A 20,061-nucleotide genomic window follows, 5' to 3' on the forward strand; every position below is an offset into this window, starting at 1 on the left:
CCCGCTTCCAATCCTGATATTTTTCTTTGCATATCATTAATACTTTTAAATTCGTCGAGAGCATCCAAATTTAACTCTTGATTTAACCTGCCGAGACCTTCCTTGAAGAGTCTATTCATTCTCCAGGCGACATAAGCCCCTATTCCCACATGCAAAGCCCCTATTCCATGCTCTCCATTGTAGTTGTGGATATCTCTTCCATGCACATAAACTCTGTCTTAGAGCCAAGTCAGTGCAACTGAGTGATGTAACCATTCACTGCCACAGGGCATGGAGTGTGTGGCAGTTCGGTAACTTGGAACAGAACCAGCGATACACAGTCAACAAGCCCTTTCTCAGCAAACAAACACATACTATCATTTAAACTGTGGCGCAAATCATGTGAGTTTTGTTAAATTTTAGAATTTTCTGGGCTGGACGTGTTAGTCATTTCAAGTTGAAACCAAGGAAGGTAGGAAATCTCTCATCTAGGTTTAGTTTGAGCTCACTTGAACTGATACAACCTTTTGTGGGGTAATAACTTTTTGACGAGTTGCAACAAGATCATGACTTTCCTGGCACTGGAATCGCAAATGTTGCTTTAAAAGGCATTACAGACAGATGTGATCAATATATTTTTCATTACACTGAATATTCGCCAACTATTCTTGCATCGTCTTGCAGTGGAGTGAGAGATGAGCAGTCATGATAAAGACGTGGCACCTCGGCACTTTCCTCCTTGTCTCATTTCAGTGATGACACTATCTGTGACTCACCCTGCAGGCCAGAGCTGTGAGAGTAATCTTTTATTCTTTGCCTACGCCATCCTCTCCTCATGCAGAGCAAAGGGGGAAGAGGTTGTTGCGCGGTGACACACAGCGGTGAGTTTACATAGCTCAGATACCCAAAGAGATACCAAGGCCTCTCAATGTGCGCATCCCCGTCACACAGAGAACTGATAGGAACTAATCAGTGAATGGCGGTTTTAACTGGCAGGGGGATCTGACAGGAGCTGGACCTCACAGGATCTCCACCATGTTGTCTCAATGTGGGACAGATTCTATCGCAACAAAACCTGCTTTCTTTGTTTGATGGCTACATTAACAATAATCTTTTATGGAGCTGTTTTACATTCATGTAAGTTTAAAAAATGTACTCTTGTTAAAAACAAAAAATTGTTGCTTTAGGCTCTACTTCATGGCATTGCATCGAGCTAAACGCTAATGTCAGTATGTTAACATGCTCACAATGCCAACATGCTGATTTTCATAAGGTATCAGATTGTTACATAGACAAAATAAATAAATAAATATCCGAGATACGGGTATTACCATCTTGTGATGGTGATGTCATTGAGCGCCAGAGTCTGCACAGTAGCGATATCCGCAATGGGGGAGTTCCTGCCAAAAACACCCATCTGACCAATTGCAAACAGCTCTATTGAATCAGGGTGATGAGAACTACCTTTAATGACAGAAACCATCTTTTTTTTTTAACCATCTACACTTAGGGAGAGCTACCATGTTGTCCATCTTTAAATGCATTATATGGTTTGTTAGCAATGTTATCAGGCTTAATTTAACTTAGTTGTAGGTTAAGTGAAAAAGATTAGCTGTCATTTGCATGTTAACATTTGCTAATTACCACTTAAAACAAAATATAACTAAGGCTGGTGGAAATGTCATTAGTTTTGAGCAACACTCTTTATTCAACTTCTTCACCAAAAAACTTGGTTAAGACAGATTTGCAAGATCAGGACCCAACATAAGAGTGACAAATAAGCAGAGATTCAAATTTGCAACACAGATCTTGACACATGGAAGATAGAGGTCAACTTTTATGAGTGTTATTAGTTGAGGAAATCAGCAAAAGAAAAAAAAATCTAGTTTTAATAAAAAGTGTGGGTTGCTCAGACAGCTGGTTACCAGACCTTCTACATTCCTTGAACAATTCGGACAAAGATCACACTAATTCTTTCCTCTCAGACAGAGGCCTCTGGAAGTTCATGCCTAAAACTTAACAACTTTTGTTGATTTTGTTGATATGTTGCTGTTTTGTTCTAGAACATCATTTGATGATCACTGTTTTAGAAATAGGCTACGCTCTTGCCAAGAGTAAATTAAGAAGACATGCACCACTCTCGTGTCTGTACTTTATAAAGTACAGCCAGCAGCCAGTTAGCAAAGGTTAGCATAAAAACTGAAAGTGGGGAACTATATTATACCTATGTTGTTTGTTTTATCCGTAAAAAAATAATGGGTTATGTGCACAGTGACCTGTAAACCCACAACATGTTGTTTTAGGACCAAAAATGATACGTATTTTAATTAGCTAATTATAGTAAGCTAGTTGTACGGGGATTTTGTTACTTTTGGACATTTAGTTACATTTGTTACATTTGGAGAAAGCCTGACCAGCTGTTTGCCTATCTCTTGTCTTTAAACTAAGCTTAGCTTACAGGCTGTTGGCTCCAGCTACGTAGCCTATTTAGCATACAGGCGCAACATTGGTATCAATCCTCTCATCTTCTGTAAAGAGTAAATAAGTGCAGACCTACTCCAAAAATGTCAAACTGTTCCTTGAATGACGTTCATTATGACAATATTCATGTAGCCTACAGGTCTATTTAGAATGATGATAGTTTGGTTGTTTTTTATTTTGTATGACTGTTCATTTGCAGGACATGTTTTACAGATTTTTAGCCATAACCATGTGACTTTTTGGCCAACTAACAGTTTCTTAAATCAGACGCAGTTACAGTCTGCAAACATCTTTATGTGTGAAACAAAATGCAGGTGAAGCTTCACAAATTAACAGAGTCAACATTCGGCTGTTGTGGGACGCTGTTAGCGACAGTGCACAGGGGTTTCCACGCGGCGCCGAGAGGTGACAGAGTTTCTATGGTTGGCTCACCACACAGACCTGCTCTGTCCCAACCCTGCGGAGCGTCGGGCTCCCTGCGTCAGACCTGGCCTTGGAGAGAAGGGCTATATTATAGGGCCTTGGCCTCTGCCTCTCCCCTGTAGTTCACAACTTTTTCACCACAAGAAAATGTCAGGGATGGAGTTTTTTATTTCACCCCGAAAATTTCCCTTTCTAATCATGCGTCTCGGCTCTTGGCTCGAGCGGTTGGGAAACTCACCACCCGGTCGTGTCCAGAAACACGTCTGTGCTATCAGCCACTCCATCAAAATGTATTTACCAACCAAACACAGCGATAAATTAATTCAGAGCTGGGACTTGATTTAAATAGTCGTCTGGCTGTACCTTTTCACATACCTGCGCTGATATGTGATACCGGGAGGATTTACATAAGTGCTTTGTAGGGCTTGTCAGGAGGAATATACGACCAATAAAGGCAGCAGAGTCCTCTTACCACCCCTGTACATGACATGTCTCATGTCCTCCTGAGGCACTGGAAAGACCTTATTTTTTTACCTAAAATCCCTAAAACATAATGCAAGCTGAACCTTCAAAGCAGAAAGGACATGCAGGTTATAGAGGATTTAAGACATCCAACAGATAAAACTTTCCCACAGCCTGCACCAGCCACTCTGACATATTATGAATGGCTCCATGTGCTCCTCAGCTTGACCTTTGGCTCCCTCTATATAAGGTGTCATGTCCTGGTCAAAGGAGGATATCATTCAGCATAAAGCAAGACTTTAACAGTCTGAAAGTACAGTTTTGAGCACTCATTCTCCAAATATGCGAGGAGTGCTTCACTCGGAGGAATTTGCAAACATTTGCTGCACATTATCTTGTTACAAACACTCCTAATCCTCACTCTCTCCCTGATAGGAGGGAAAGATAATTGCTCCTCCTCAGGGAGAGCTTCATAGCAATTGTTTCTCTTATTGTGCCGAGCCCTGTTTGCCAGATTCTTTGTACCTTAAATGGCAGATAAACTTGTTGATTTGATGTTTGTGAGTTGGCTCCCGAGATGAAAATATAATAAAATAATAGTCTTGGGAAAATATTCTCTAAAGTCATCCTGTCTGGTCATAATTTTCATGACACGCAAGTTGCAAAGGTTGAAACACCTCTGAAACAAAAGGTACATTTTTCAGTAGACTTTCGCTCTATGATCGCTCTGGGAAAGCCGCCGTGACTCTTTTGTTTGTGCAAAATCAAAACTTTAATCTAGTGCTTTTGATAGATGGAGCCTTTTATTTTCAAATGTTTATGGAAATACCCAACAACAGTCTTGTGTGGTCCTGTGTCTAATGAAACACACTCATGTACGCCATCAGATCGCTGGCCAGCACACAATGTTCACCATGGAGTGCGGTCTCTGACGGGGCGAGCACACAGCGGGCATGGGGCAGAACAAGGGTTTTCCTCTTCGCCGTGAACCGCCACATCGATAACCGTGGGTGCTTGGAGGTTTGCAGTTGCAGCTCGCAGCTCTACTGGCCAGCTGTGTTGGTGCTGTCAGCCTCATCCTCCTCCGGTCCATCTCCTCTGGGCCACATGAGCTCCCAAGGAGGGCTTCGGGAGGATTAGCACACCAGAGGAGGGGATGAAGGGTTCAGGAACAAGTGTTCAGGGGTCAGGCCGGGGTTTTACATTTGATCTCCTCTCGAGTACAAATTAATGTGCTCTGATGTATTATTTTGATTGAACCGGCTTACGCTGATATGAGCCTCAGTTCTTTAACCTATCAAGTGTAATTTACTCACACGCAGGCTCACACTGGGGGTCCTGCTTGTCCAAGGGGTACGAGATCACCTGAGTCTGGTGTTTTCCTGTCGAGTGCAAGCGAGGAGAGAGCTGCAGGTTGTTTTGGTTTGGGTTGACGGATGGGGGTTGGGGGTGGCGGTCAGAAACCACACAGCACATTGAGTTGTCAGTGTTCTGCTGCAAAGCTCTTATGTCTCAGAAGCAGACAGTTGAAAAGACCTTTGTCTATTTCTGAACAAGGGAAAGGAGAGCAGGGCGTGCACTTTTGATGAATAACAATTCAGTGCGGACAGACGGATTGTAATGCCACCCCGAGGGCACGGGCACTCTGTCACACTCCCCACAGGTGGAAAAACTTCATTCTGCAAATAAAGAAGCCTCTTAAAATCGAACACCTGTGTGGAGACTACAGTGTTTCAGAGCTCAACCTGTACAGCCTGTGGTTATCTTCCTGTGAACCCAAACCTCAAGGCTAAATATCTCAGCACAAACTCATCTTATGAAGATTTGATGCCAGGATCAGATGCTGATCAGACATGAGGGAAGTTTAGACAAGAGAGTTTGGTTCTCCCGAGTCTGTGTCGTAACCATTGTGATAGCTTAGTGGATGTCTAAAGCCACGTCTGCTGTTGTTCCTGTGTACAAGAAGAAACTTGCTCCATCTAAATAGCTGCCCTCCTAAAGGAGAAGAGGAGATTTAGTTGTTGCAGCCGAACCAGGCTTTTAAGTCTCTGCCATCATCTTGATAAACGTACATAAACAGTGCACACAGGACAAAGGACACAACAACGGACATTGTGTTGTGGTTCTCCATGACAGCAGAGCTTCCCTTCACTGGATGCTGTTCACAGATGCCGGGTTGGACAACAGACTTCCTCTCTACGTGTGCATCAGTTTGTACGTGACACAGAGGATGGATAAGGGACTGTTTATTTCTAAATTCCTCCGTTCACACGTTTGCCTTGAAAAGGCAAGGCAGACTTTTAAACATATGATTTGGGATTTTTTTGTTTTTGCTCAATATCACTTAGACATAACTTACTTGCAAAAACACACACAGCATGCAATAGATATTTCAGTCAAAATCACAAATCTGAACTGTGACAGTGGTGCTCAGGAAAAGTCAGAGTCATAGGGATTCATCCTCTGGGCATCATGAATATGTTGTAATCTTAGACTGTAAAAAATAATGAACATAATTACTGTGAGCTACCATTGGTTTCCCAGCTTAAAGCAAGAGTGTACAATGTTTGGAAACCACCTGAGTTCGGCATTTCGGCCATTGCCATCTTGGTTTTTAGGAGGCAAAAGTGACCATATTTGGGCGAGAGGGTGGATCTGACTGGGAACCCAAAGACACTACTGGCAGACAGCTTGTCACTCAAAGCAGGGCACCCTTGATTATATGTAACTTTAAGCCTTAATCAAATGTAAATGGGTAAGTTATATAAAAATCAATCTCCCACACAGAGAGAAACTAGCTGTCTAGACAAAAAAAACTTTTTTTTGTACATGAAGGCTGTAACCATGATTATTTCTGTTGTAAAGTTGGGCATTTTAAAATGGGAGTCAAAAGAACACCCCAATAAGTCCTAAAAAAATGTACCTGTACAAGTTAGCATTTCAGCTCCAGTACCCTCACCTAAAAGTCAATGGAGGGTTTTTTTTAAATGGGTTTTTGGTTAGATGCCTGTAATAAGTTCTGTGCTTAACACAAGATTAAGAGACCTTCATGTTTTGCTCTATAACATAAAATACGTCATGCGTCAAATAGTCTGTGAACTTTGAAGCTTTTATGTGTCTTAAAAAAAAACAACTAAAACATGGCTAAATGAGACTACAGACCGCCATCACGCCATGCAACGCTGAACACGGCTTTACAGCCTCATAACGGTGGCAACACGACCATAGTGTAGTTCACTTATAGCCTAATATTAGCTTTTACTTCTGCTGATTGCATTTAGGCTTAAAATTCCTGAAAGTGGTGCTTTTTGTGAAGATGAAACATTTGTTCACCACAGAGCGTATTTTCTGAGATGATCCAACCATGACCTATTAGCCTATTTGACAGAGCAGCTATTCAAGGAACTGCCGTTTTTGGCACTTCCGCATTGGCTTCATTTTTCAGCCCGGGGTTGCTGCTTGGTTTTAATGATCCCTATTAGCATGTCGCTATAATGGCACAATTGCGCCTTTGTGTGTCATTAGTTACTTTTGCATGGGGAATATGCTTGTCTGAGACACTGTCACAAGTTTTGTGTTATAAATCTCTTTTCTGAAACCATGACCTGTACTGCCCACAATAAAACAGCTGAAGTATGGAGATTTTTATCTAGTGTTCTATTTTTTTTTTTATCCATTTTATTGTAATGACTCCTCAGAGATCAACCACATCTCTACAATCTGTAACAAATATAATGTTAATTGTTGCTGAGAATTTTTATGGACTGACCAACAATGCCATCCCTAGAGCTATGTAAATAGAGTGGCTAAAAAGAGAGACAATCCTGTCTTCAGAACTACAGTTCTTCATGCACTGTTTCTTTCTGCAGCTCTGTTGTGTTACTCAAAAAAAAATGCTGACTCAACCACCATTGCACAATGAACATCTTTGACCAAAAGAAGAAATGTCAGTATCCCTCAGTACGGTCTTTGTGCGCATGCTGAGACTGTTGCTCAACTGTGTTGTCCTAAAGTAAAGTACCACCTTTAGGGCTGCAATAATAAACTGTTTAAGATGAATAACTGTCTGGACTGTTCTGCTGTTTGGACAGAGACAGAGCAGGGACTACAAAACCACAAGAGGCTGTGATTTTGTGTGGTCGGTCAACTGTAAGACTATTTCATCATTTAAATCAGATTAACACTGTAATAATAGTCTTACTTGTATTAAAATATGGAATTCAGTTTAGTCCCAGCAGAGGCTGCAGAGTAACGTGGGTGTCCAGGGCTCCTCAGACAGGGTCAGTTAAGTACGATGTCCAAGTTTTACACAGCTCTGACGTGTGTATCTTATGAAAAGATACAGGCCATCTGAGACTCACCATGATAAGTCCCTCTTGTATGGACTTTGACACTTTTATATCCATGCCTGAAATGTAGCCTGCCCAGATAAATGATGTCTTTCAAACTTGTGTCTAGTTAATTCTGTTTTTCTCCTTTAAGCCCAAACACACACACACATGCTTTACAAACATAAGTTATCAAAAACTTCTATAAAATACTTGTGGGTGAAGCAGGTGTAAACATATAAATACGATAAAAACTTAACATCACATTCATGGCAATTGTGCGTGGCACACTGTGCCCCTTGACAAATCCCCATGAGGTTACACAGGAGCAAGAAAACATTTTCCGAACAGCTCCCCCAGCTTGTCACATAAGAGGTATAGACCATCTACTGCCCTAAATTCTCCATGGGGACTTGGCTGAAAGCAGCACGCTGCATTCATAGGTAAGGCGACGCTAAATCAGTTAATTTAGACTGATGTCTTTATGATTTGCAGGAGTACAGCATGGAGGCCAGTCTGCCTCACTTGCTGAATAAACAAAAATTTGTTCAGCTCAAATAAAATTTGATGAGGAGATAATTTTGCGAGCATACAGCATAAAGGTCCCTCTCATGTGCAGGGGTGCTGCACTCTGAGGGCAAATCAACTGAAAGTCTGCAGAGGTAGTTCAGCACATAGTGGACAAGATGATAGAGACAGATATGTCTGATCTGGTCCAGCATTGGGGACAGGCCTCCACATGCCCACAAAACAGTCTGCTTTCAATAATCCTCCATTTCTTTATGAAAAAGCTTTTATTGTGAAGGAGCAAAAGAAGGAAATGTTGGGTTTTCATCAGCAGTAACTTAACAGACTCCTGTACAGCTGAAGAGCTAACTTGAAACAGGAAAATAAAGCAGATATCTACGAACAGGATGAAGGAGAGAAACGTCATCGCTACCTGCTTTGAGGCGGTCAAGCATGCTTTTAGCCCTACTTCTAAGAAGGTCTATCTCTGCCGCAGCTTGGCGTGTTTGAACTAACAAAGGAAACACAAACTGGTGCGGCATGGCTCGACTTGGTGCAGCCAAAAGTACCCAGTGTACCCAGTGGCGGCCCATAGAGAGTGCCAGGGGGGCCATTACCCCCCTAATAAGATTACCGTGTCCACTGGCGAAATTCATTGGAGGTTGATATTACTGTCTTTCAGATGTGGCATGCTCATTGTTAATTTACCATCAAAGGTGTGGTATAAACTAGACAAACTAAGGTATCCACTGGCACTAACCATGTGAGCTTACCTTGTTGGGAAGGGGAATGAAAAATGCTCAAAATGTATGCTAAATTTTGGCGAGGGAACAACTGGCATGGCCATTTTCAAAGAGGTCCCTTTTCTCACCTCAAGATATCTGCATGATATGAATAAGTGCCCATAAGTTTTCCCTTGGGGGCTTGTTCCCAGTAAATGTTTCTCTCCTTAGAAACAATGTTCTCCTTTAAATTAAACGTATGTATCTGACACTTTAAGAAAGTGGGCAACCAGCCTATTTGAAGAGCAATAAATGGCTAACATCTATAGATATTTAAAATATTAAAATAGGATTGTTGTCCATTATAAATTTTAACTGTACCACTATGATGCACATCAAATAGTTTGTAATATCAACTGCAAAATAAGTAGAGTCATATGCAATTGCTTTACTTTGATACTGACAAAGTTTTCAGCTAGTCTGTATACTTCAACAGCATGGGCGATTCCTAAAAATCAGATACAGCTTTTAGTTTTGGTGTGCCACCCCAAAAGATTTTCAGTGGCCCCATCTGGCCACGCCCAGAACAAATTTCTCGGTGCTCCACTGTTTTTCCACTCCAAATTTTTTGCCAATATGTACTTTTAAACTTACAGGACTCAAAAATCCCCATGAATACATTATAGGCTTCTCACAGTGTGACTGGTATATGTGAAGGAACCCATTTAGAATACCCCACCGTGTTATTCAATAAAATGTCCCTATTGGATGAAGTAAAGTAACCGTAAAGAAAATTCCAACAACATTGGACAGTTCATTCAACATTTTCTGGCATGAGCAACTCTCAATCAAAGCTAAAACCCACAGAAACAAGCCTCTAATCTGTGATTTCATCAGCAGATAAATTCTGGAGCTGCTCCACTGACAATGAATTGGAAACTGACATGGTGTGTTGTGCACTCACTGTCTGAGTTTTTGCAATCCACTAGGTTTGACAGTATCTGTAGGCACTACCAGTTATGAAGCAGAACATATCTCCAATACCTTGTAAATCTCTGGTAACTGATATCAGTCAGTGTCAAAAGCCGCAATATTATGTTTTTTAGATACAGTTTTCACTTTGGTTTTCGTTGGAAGTCCAGAAAAGTTAAACCAACAAATGTGAATTTTGATTTCAGTTCAAGGACTTTAAAACCTAAGCAGCCAATCAAGTCTCATGGGTGAGATAGAGTTTGAGTGTTTTAGATTAGACATCACTCGGGGCATTAAGAATAAGTCTAAGGTTTCAAAACACCCAAAACCACAGAGATGAATTAAATGGATGTTTTCTCTCTTTTAAAAGGATCTATCTATTTAATAAGTTGCAGTTAAAGAACAGATACATTTCACTGCCAGTAAAACTCACATGGAAATAAAATCTAATTCCATAATCTCAGTAACTCAGGAGCTGAGATCTAACCCAGTGGCCGCAGGGATTGTTTAGATTTTTTTGAAGTGAGGTTGTATGAGGTACTTAACCATGGTCAGTGTATTACCTAGAGTAGAAAGGGGCTGGCACGCCCACAGTTTGGAGAAGCAAGTTTGATTACCACACAGAGGCTAAACTATGTACTGCTTTGGATGGGGTCAACAATAAAGGGTATTTTAGGCACCTAAAAAAAGATAAAATCAATATTAGTTTAAGCATACGCTTCATTGGGATCAGACCACCATTTGCGACGGGGAACTGCCGTCTCCCTTGTGAAAAACAGTGATTTAACATCCCTGAACACAGAAATGGCTGGTCTACCACTGTCTTTATGAATTATTTATTATTTATTTTTGTTTTACTGTGTGACTTTGGCGTTCAAAGGGGTTAGTTCTGCTTCACCAAAGTCACATAATAACACAAAATAACTTATTGATAATGGTAGTGGCAGACCAGCAGCTCTCATGCTCAGTGAGCTAAAATTACTGTTATTGTCAATGGAGTCTGGTAGCTAAGACCATGGGGGAATGGGCTGTCTGAAGAAAAAGTAAAGTGCTGAAAATACTCTGAAAAGACCCATTTAGTTGGCTGAAACGTGTTTTGTTGCTGACCAGCATCCCAAGCAGTACATTACACAGACTCTTGCCTGCTTCTCCAAACTGGGGACTTGCTGATTGCCATCCACTGTATGTAATACATTGGCCATGGTAACTACCTCATACAACCCCACTTCAAAAAAATCTAAACTATCTGTTTAACCTCCATTTGTTCTACGTGTGATGATTGTGTTAAAGGTTACTGTGTTGGACACAGGTTGCAGAGTGACAGAGGCTCTGTTGGCAGTCACTTTGAACTCCAAAAGTCTCTATCTTTGCCTGTGTTGATGACAGAATACCTGGGAGAGGGATTTTCAATCACAGAACCTGCATGGGAATCCCCTGACACGCAACACGAACAACACACACACACAGAAATATGTGACAACACACAAACCTGCGGAAATAGCTCCAAATCAACAACACCCATCACAGGAATCCTGCTTCTTTTCAAGCGAGCATCGGAGTGTCTTCTGTATGATATCAGATTTTACTCCTTTGAAGTTGTAAGCTCATAATGTCTACATGTGAAAAAGTTGTTTTTTTTTCTCCATGGACAGACCTGACAACACATTCACTCCCCAGCTTGTCCTCTCACACATACACACAGATGCACGCTCAGTCCCACATATGACAACACCCCGTGTTTATCCTTCTGACATCCATCCCACATATCCTGTTTGTGGCAGCATCTTCCATTGTTCCCGTCTGTATCTACCTGAGCAGGTACAAACTCTTTGTGGCACTCCTTCCACTGCTGCTGTTTTGAAGAAGTAACATGGATACAGTAGAGAGGGATCCCTGCCTGTGTGCTATTGTTTTGTTATCAACATTTGGCTGCTTTATCATTTGGTAAGTGGATGGAACAAAGAGGAGGGAGGATGGAAAATCTGCTGATAAATGCACAACACAAAGACGAAGCAACACAAAGAGAAACCTCCAGTGAGACAGAGCTGTTTGGAGTTGCAAAGTGGCAGGTATTTTTTCATTTTTTCTGAGAAGCCAGAGTTGATGAAGTTAAGCACAAAGCCCACACTTGATTGCTAAAATGAAGGCACCTTTTTGGAGCAGAAACTCCAGCTGATGTCACCCTGAAGGAAGTGCTTTGAAGGGGATGGGGGCAGAGGGACATCCAGGCATCACAATGCAGCGTTGTGCGCCAGCAGCATCACAAGGACATGACGCTATCCTTTTGAGGAGTGGGCTTCACAATGCGCTGTATATTTGCTATAATGTGAGCATCTTGATGAGGGGCCTACCATCAAAGTGATTTTTGCAATCAGGAATGAGTAAACAAGTGATTTAGCTCCATATCTCACCAACAAATCTGAAAATTTTGTGATTAACTGCAGGGTGAATGGATAAAACAGCGTCATTTTGCAGCCTGGGTTATTCAATTTCATGTTTCCAGATGAGAGAAATATGCAGCATCCATAAAATGTACAGACTATCCACCAACAATAAATCAAAGTATAAAACTAATCCCATAAGACCAAGAAGAAGTGTGACACTGCCCTCTAGTGTCACTAAGTTATTAATAATTAAATTGTACAAATGCATGTTGTCTGTGTAAATGCCACTCAAACAGTATGTAATGCACGTTTTGTTGCGAAGAAAATGAGTTGATTTAGCTCCTATTTAAATACTTGAATCGCCTTATCTTTGATCAGACTCTGTGTGTTTTTGCGTGTGTGTCAGATATTCACACAGGTGCACACCCCTGCAGCATTTTTGGTATTTCCTTTGAACTCCTGCCTCAAGATAGCAGCAGATATGAGTATGAGAGAATCTCCACACCACCTGTGACACAGCGCAAACAGCAACAGCGTAAGTGACTAGTCTGTAACCTACCTCCGTTGCCTTCAGTGGTGATGAGGGCTCCATCATTCCCTTATTTGTTTGCTGTTTGCTATCAGATTATTGGTAAGCTTCATTCGTCTGGATGAACCACAGGCAGCTAAGGTGGAAAGAAAAGAGAAGTAATGCGAGTCACTGTGAGTAATTTTGCTCTAAGGACAACAGAGATAAAGTAACGAAGAAATGAGACCTGTGACATGATTTCACAAGGCGTGGAACCCATGACCAAAAAACACAGCATACACCTGCAACAAACAAGTTTCACTGTTTCTTCATCACAACCAGGGTTCCTGTATCTTAAGACGAGGTAGATTAAAGACTTTTTAAAACTTCAGAGTTGAGTATAAGGCCATTTTTTTAAAAACCAAACTTGAAGAAGGATAATTTTATTTTGCCCAAATGTTTACTGTAACATAAAACATGACTTTTTAAAAGAAGTTAAATTGTCTTTGTCAAATATTGAAAAAAACAACCCTTTTTAGAGTGGAACACATGAAAGACAAGGACAGTAAGATGCAGTCCAGTTTTCTCTCATATATTTTCTGCTATCAAATAATGAAATTCTATGAAAACTGAAAAATGTGTTAATACCACAATGCAAAAAATATTATATATAATTATCTAATTTCAAAAGTCTTAAAACACATTGTAAATAATGGTGTCAAGTCAATGTTTTGGGTCTCACAAAGTTATGGTCAGACTGGCTTATTGTTGTGCATCAAGGTAGCTGACTTCTCTACAAAGGAGACACAAGCATGTGACTCAAACCCATCTTCAGGTCAACAAACTGTAGCATTCCTTACTACCATAAGGTGGCGATATTCATCTATGACTGGTCTGTCCTGCTACCACCATCTGGTTTTCTTGTTTACAGGCTCCTATTTCAACGGCAAAATATAAAAAGCAGCTAAATGAGTTTGCACTGTAGTTCTAAATCTAGAATTTTTGTGACAATGAAGAAAATAAAAAAATGCTGCAGATTTATTCATTTTAAATAGGGATTAAATATTTGCATAGAACTATAGTTGCAAATCCAATCCCTGTACAAAAAGTGTGGATTGCCTGCCTCAAAACTTGCTCTCCATGTGATTAAAATTGTGTTTTTTAATTTGATGAGTGATTGTCTGGTGATAGTGAGAGGGTAGCCATATTTATACCCTTCAGTCACTCACAGACTCAAAATTAATAACACATCTCTGCTACTGGGGAGAATAATGACCAACTAGATAGTGTAAATAGCATAATAATATGCTCGTCATACCATGTGGTATTATGCAGATGAATTTAGTGCATGCCTGGGCAGCTCCAGTGAGGACTTGAATGGGGAGGATTAGCACCAGATGTTGGCTGGGACTCAGCGGTCAGCCAATGGGGAGGAGGGCCGTTTGGTGTGTGGGAGGAGCTCAGTCGCTCCTCTCAGCTCAACATTTATTCTAACAGGTAGTTTAAAAACCAAACAGCTCAGCAGCTGCAGCAGCAAGGCAGCAGCTAAGGAAATCTGGGAGAGGAGCTTTCTTTACCATCGTTGTGTTTCTGGATATGCCCGGACGCCGCTCTCGAGTATGCTGAGCAGGAAGGGCTCTTGCGCGGGGATGGTGACCGCCGCAGCCGGGGTGGATCGCAGCAGGGTCGGGGAGAGGCTGCAGGCTGCTCTGGCCGGGCTGCAGGAGCTGCATCTGCTGAGAGACAGGCAAAGCGACATGGTGAGCTGGGCGCTGAGGATGGACCGAGAGGAGCCCGTCACTGCTGTGCACGCAGGCCCGGAGACTCTCAGGATGATGGGAGCTGAGGAGCAGCGGCTGGAGGCGACGCTGACAACCCTAAAGCAACAGCTGGTAGGAAGCAATTACTATTAAAAGCCATAAAACAGAATCATTAAAATACTTTTAGTGGGATTATGTGCATGCAGTAGTTTGGTGTCACTACGTTATCTGCACCTTTGTTATAGTTCTTATTTATACAAATCTCATTTGCTCGTCCTTAAAATAAATCATCTAGTTTGATTGTTGGCGTCAGCTGATGCTCATGTGCACCCCCTCTTCAATTATTACCAGACACACTTTCATGCTCTCAGCTGGGGGTAGGAAGTAGGATAGGTGTCATAAATCAAGGTTCACTGCAGGACCAACAGGACTTTGAGTTGTGTATGTGCGTGCACACAGTGCATGTGCAGGCTGCAGGGGGCAAACCTCAATCATTAACCACTAATACCATGGAATATTTTTTTAAAATGGTAGTGTGTTTTTAAAAGTGTTTAATTTACTGTAAATGACAGTCAGTCATGAGAGGCCTCTGAGTGTTAGAGACAACTGGCTGTAAGGAGTTTTTCTATGACAAGCTTTTTCCACACAGCCTGCTGTTGTAAGCGTTTACAGGAAGTTTGGGGATTAAGGTGCTATGCTTGACTTTTAGTGGAACTGGGCAAATGCATGGAAAAATACATGAGACAACATATGGTTTAAATTCTGATATGTGCAAAATGGAGTCACTACAGACTCAAACACCCCATATTTAAAAAACACCACCAGCTACATATAGATTTAATGGCCCAGAACAGTTTCCAAGAACTCTTTTTTTGCTGCAGTTTTAAATAAAAGTCAACCAACCTGATCTTACAAGAGAATGAAGCATTTATTAAGTGGTGCTTTTTGCAGCGAATGACCCGCAGCCCTGATTTTAAGAACCACTGTAACAGTAAATGCCCAACCCGAGCGGCAAAGCAAACAGCCCTTCATTCCAACCCCCAAGCTTTCCTCCCCTATTAGTTTACACAATGGCCAGGCCCTCGCTGTGGGGGAGAAATGAGTTACCCACCACTGCTTCATCCATGCTCCCCCATGTCCTGCTGGGGTTAATCATCAGCCACAGCTGAGTCGCTTTTGTTTTTCTGATGGCTGTACATTAGAGCATCTTTTATTTGAACAAAAGGCCTCATCTTGATGAAATAACAGCAACTTTTCTGCTTAATATTCACCTGCATAGACAATTTCTGTGTGAGCGTGTGCATCTGTGTGCTAGAGGAGCTTTATTGCACAACTACAAATTTTTGAACTCCCTCCTTTCCTGAGAAAATGGATCTAGACTTGTCCTTTGGTTCAGACTGTACCACACATATTTTTTGGTTGGCTGGTTGACTGGTTGGTTGGTTGGTTGGTTGGTTGGCTAACATGCCATGTGTTGTCTGTTTTACAGTCTCGTCTTCGGAAACAGGATGTAGGCTTGAAGACTCACTTGCAGCAGCTGGACCAACAGATCAGTGAGCTGAAGCTGGATGTGAGCAAGGCCTCCACAGAGCAGCTGGAGAGTGACAGCAGGCCAAGTTCAGGTGTGTAAGCAAACACTCGCACCAAAAGCCCCACGGTTGTTTGCTTTATAGTGAGTAATAAAGCATCCACCCAAGCTAGCTGTCACACAATGTTACACACTGAGAAAAATTCTTATGAGGACAATCGTTCCTGCTCTGTTCCAGGTTTCTATGAGCTCAGCGATGGTGGCTCCTGCTCACTGTCCAACTCCTGCACCTCTGTGTACAGCGAGTGTCTTTCATCCTCCCAAACAAGCCTTCTCCTCTTTCCTACGAGCCCTAACTCCCACATCAGCCCACCATCACAAGTAGACATATGCCGCCGGCGTTCTGCTGATGAGAGCACTACTCAGCCCAACCCTCAGCGGGCAACAGGCCTCCATCTGGGCAGCAGCAGGATCCGAGCAAGCACGGAAAAAGCTCGTCCAAGACCTGTATCAACAGGTAACCAAATCTCTCCATCTCTAATATAAAAAAAAGTCTTAATGGATGAGTGCTTTGAAAGGTAAATCCATTTTTTTTGTGTTGTCTTTATCAGGTGATCTTGACAGGATGATTGCTCAAGGACCAAGCTACTACAAATCTGTGGACGCAAAGAAACCCTCAATGTGCTCAAACGTGAAGACCTCCACAGTTGATCCCAAGTTCCACAGCAACCTAGTGTCCCGCAGTGGGACTGAAGTGTACCACTACCCCAGCCCTTTACATGCTGTGGCTCTCCAGAGTCCAATCTTTTCCCATGGGGGAGACCCAACAGCACCTGGACCTCTAGAGGGCCAAGTACCCCAAGTAAACGGTTCGGACACCCTCCGGAGGGCACAAATGGGTCATGAGACTAAGACTATGGGTTACATTGACAAGCTTCTCCTGCGCAGCTTAAGCAAAATCCAGAGTGAAACAGGCACTCTACAGAAACCAAGTGACTATCACAGGAGGCCCACTGAAGTTTTAACTGTGTTTCCCGAAGTGTCTCAGAAAGACGTGCCTGCGCTGCAGCCTCTTCCAGCCCAGACCACAAGCATTATCCCGATAGATAGTGACCAGAAGAGACACTGCATGACATTTTCCAGCCAAGAGCCAGCTGATAACACAAACCACAATCAGTCAGTGGGAGCCCCTGAGGCTTCATACCGATACTCCTATCCTGCTGCCGTGAGGGAGTACAGCTCCGATGAGGTCACCACCTTATCTTTAAGGAAAAATGATAAACCCAAAGGAGAATATGGTAGCTTAGCAAGAAGCAGTTCGGAGAATAGACATGGGGATCATCCAGAGTCAATGCCATCAGAGAGGAAGGGCCATAGGCAAAGATCGGCGATGGCTCACAGCTCCAGCACAGAGGAGAGTCAGGGCTTTGAGGTTCACGCTGGTCACACAGCTTCCCCTGAGTTTGTCCATGCCAAATTTGTCCCTGCTGGATCTCAAAGGGTCAAGGTGAGACAAGCAGACCGTAAAACCAAAGCAGTGAAACTAAGGAGAAAAAGCTGTGAGAAGCCTCGAGCATCGAGGCAGCAACATGGCTACTCCTCAGGTGAAAGGACCAGAGAGTCCAATAGTGGAACCAGGGGGGATCAGAGAAGATCAGGAAAAGGAAAAGTGACCCAGAAATTCAGCACCTGTCACACAGAGGAGCGCAGACAGGGCTCAGGCTCAGACTCCAGCCATTGCAGCCCTGCACTCATGTACACCCACAAGGTCCATCCTAAGCCACATCCCATCCCTGCTGCTATGAAATCCAGTAAAGGCCGCAGACTGCAGTGTGTGGAGTATGAGCAGCCTGTAGAGCAGAGGAAGAGAAAGCAGGGGGCTGCCAAATGGCCGTCTGACATGGAGATGTTCCAGGCCTCATGTGCTCAGCGTCAGAGGTCAAAACAGCCCCATGTGCAGGCACCAGGGAGCATGCAGATGGTCCGCAGTATCAGTGCCAGGTCAGGCCAGTGGATAGGACCTCCTCGATCCTTCCAAACCTCCATCTCCTCTAACTCTTTCCTCCATAATCTGAATGCCAGATACCCTCCAGCAGCCTTCCATGTGTCCAGCCAATACCCGCCCAGATGTGAGTCAGAGTACTCGGCTGAATGCGCCTCACTGTTTCACTCCACCATCGCTGAAAGCAGCGAGGGGGAGATGAGTGATAACACCACCAACCGCTTCGGAGATAGCGAGTCTGGCCAGAGCTTCCAGTCCTTCTCGGACTCTGACAGCAGCCTGTCCCTGGACGAGGAGGACCAGGTGGACAGCCAGGATGAGAGAGGTCTGGTGTGGGCTGAGGCTGCGCTGGGGCCCACTGCAGCTGGACGGCCCCTCCAGCAGCTCCCACGCCCCGAGCCATCAGCCTGCCGCATCAAAGCTTCCCGAGCCCTGAAGAAGAAGATCCGACGGTTCCAGCCTGCCTCTCTGAAGGTCATGACCCTAGTATAGCAACATTCCCCCTAGCAGAGTGAGAACTGTTGGGAAAACATGGAGAGCTGTGGAAAAGGCTTTCAAAACACTTAGGAAACCTGAGCACGGCGCCTTTAATCATCACTGAGACACAGCAATTAAACTGGACTGTATTTGTGCACAGATTTTTTTCCTTTAAAAAATGTTGAACCTTAAACTGTACAACATGGTGCATGGTATGAAAGCATGTTTAAAACAATTATTACACTTACACTTACTTTGTAAATATTGATGTCGTTATAATTGAATTTTCTCAAAGCATGTGGCTGCATTTGACATTCGTCTTATAATTGTATGTACTTGAGAAATAAACCAATCTTTTTACATTTCCTTCTGCAAATAATTGTTTATTTTTGTTATTTCTTCATTGTGCTGATTGATTAAAACTTTCTGTATTTGTGTTTTTAGAATAAACATATTTAATATATTTTGGGAAAGTCTGATAAGTCTGTTAATATTCTTGATTTTTATATTGTGATAGCGTTGACATCACTGTCTATTAGCTGCTTTGGCTAAACATAGACATGGAAGCAGCATTACTGCAATGACACTGCCATATTGGAGAGACTTGCATGTAAACAAATGCAAGTAAATAGAACTACATTTTTCTGGATAAAGAGCACTATGAGGTTTATATTTTCCCACCGATTTCAGTGAGTAGTAGTTTTGGGTTGTTTTTTTTTTGTCTCCAGTTACTTAGAAACTCAATATTTAGGCTGCAATGACTGCTGAACACTCCTTAGAGGAGTGTGTGTTTGGCTTATATGAACTGAATCACTTATATGCTGTCAAATAATTGGTGCTAGTTGAAAAGTTGTCAACTTCCACATCTAATTAAACCACATATGGACGTCTCCACAGGTAGCCAATCAAATAAAGTGAAATAAGACAACGCCATGTTTGACAAACATGATTTTTTAAAAATTCCTTATGATTCTCCACCATTCAAGTAATCAAGTTCATCTAAACAGAACACACACTATTGAGCAACCAGCAGTGAGTATATGCAAAATATCGAGATTCTAATTATCTGGAGACAAAACTCTGTTTTCTACATGTAGACCATAAACCCATCAAATGTAAAAACAATTTAATGAAAACAGTTGAGAAATATAGACTTTATAGTGCTTTTTATCCAGAAAAAATGCTGCTTCCCTGTTGCCTGCATTTGTTTACAGGAGAGTCTTGCAGTCTCCAGTATGGTGGCGTAGTTGACATAAATTTCAGCGGCCAACGAGGCATCTATGTTTCTATATCTAAGTGGCTAAGTAGCTTGCAAAATCTCATTTGCTGACTTCTGCTCTTCTTCTTCCAGTGAGTGTTTATAAGACATGTTGAAAAAAAATCTCCATTTAATCCTCACAAACGTCCCACTGAGGCAGACCAATTTAGCACAGATAGTGCAAACGGCTCCTTATCTGGTTTCCTGCCCAGCTGTTGGTTTAATAAGTCGCGTCTTCTACAGTCAGCCCAGACAATCGTGTTTAATTAC

At 42.4% G+C, this 20,061-nt stretch overlaps 1 protein-coding gene across 1 annotated transcript; it reads left to right on the forward strand.

The window, feature by feature from the left end:
- The first annotated feature begins 14,346 nt into the window (after positions 1–14,346).
- dact2 (dishevelled-binding antagonist of beta-catenin 2) lies at positions 14,347–18,824 on the forward strand. Its single transcript, XM_042502709.1, has 4 exons — positions 14,347–14,658; positions 16,016–16,148; positions 16,293–16,571; positions 16,666–18,824. Exons 1-4 carry the CDS (start codon positions 14,386–14,388, stop codon positions 18,546–18,548), a joined length of 2,568 nt encoding a protein of 855 aa, XP_042358643.1. The 5' UTR covers positions 14,347–14,385; the 3' UTR covers positions 18,549–18,824.
- The last annotated feature ends 1,237 nt before the right edge of the window (positions 18,825–20,061 follow it).

The sequence above is a fragment of the Plectropomus leopardus genome, chromosome 15 (assembly GCF_008729295.1).
Source record: "Plectropomus leopardus isolate mb chromosome 15, YSFRI_Pleo_2.0, whole genome shotgun sequence".
Classification (NCBI taxonomy): domain Eukaryota; kingdom Metazoa; phylum Chordata; class Actinopteri; order Perciformes; family Serranidae; genus Plectropomus; species Plectropomus leopardus.

Bases quoted from the DNA above. Each gene is read 5' to 3' on its own strand.
- dact2 (XM_042502709.1), top strand. From the start codon at position 14,386: ATGCTGAGCAGGAAGGGCTCTTGCGCGGGGATGGTGACCGCCGCAGCC. The intron at 16,149-16,292 runs GTGTGTAAGCAA...GCTCTGTTCCAG, and splicing joins TGACAGCAGGCCAAGTTCAG to GTTTCTATGAGCTCAGCGAT. The intron at 16,572-16,665 runs GTAACCAAATCT...TGTCTTTATCAG, and splicing joins TCCAAGACCTGTATCAACAG to GTGATCTTGACAGGATGATT.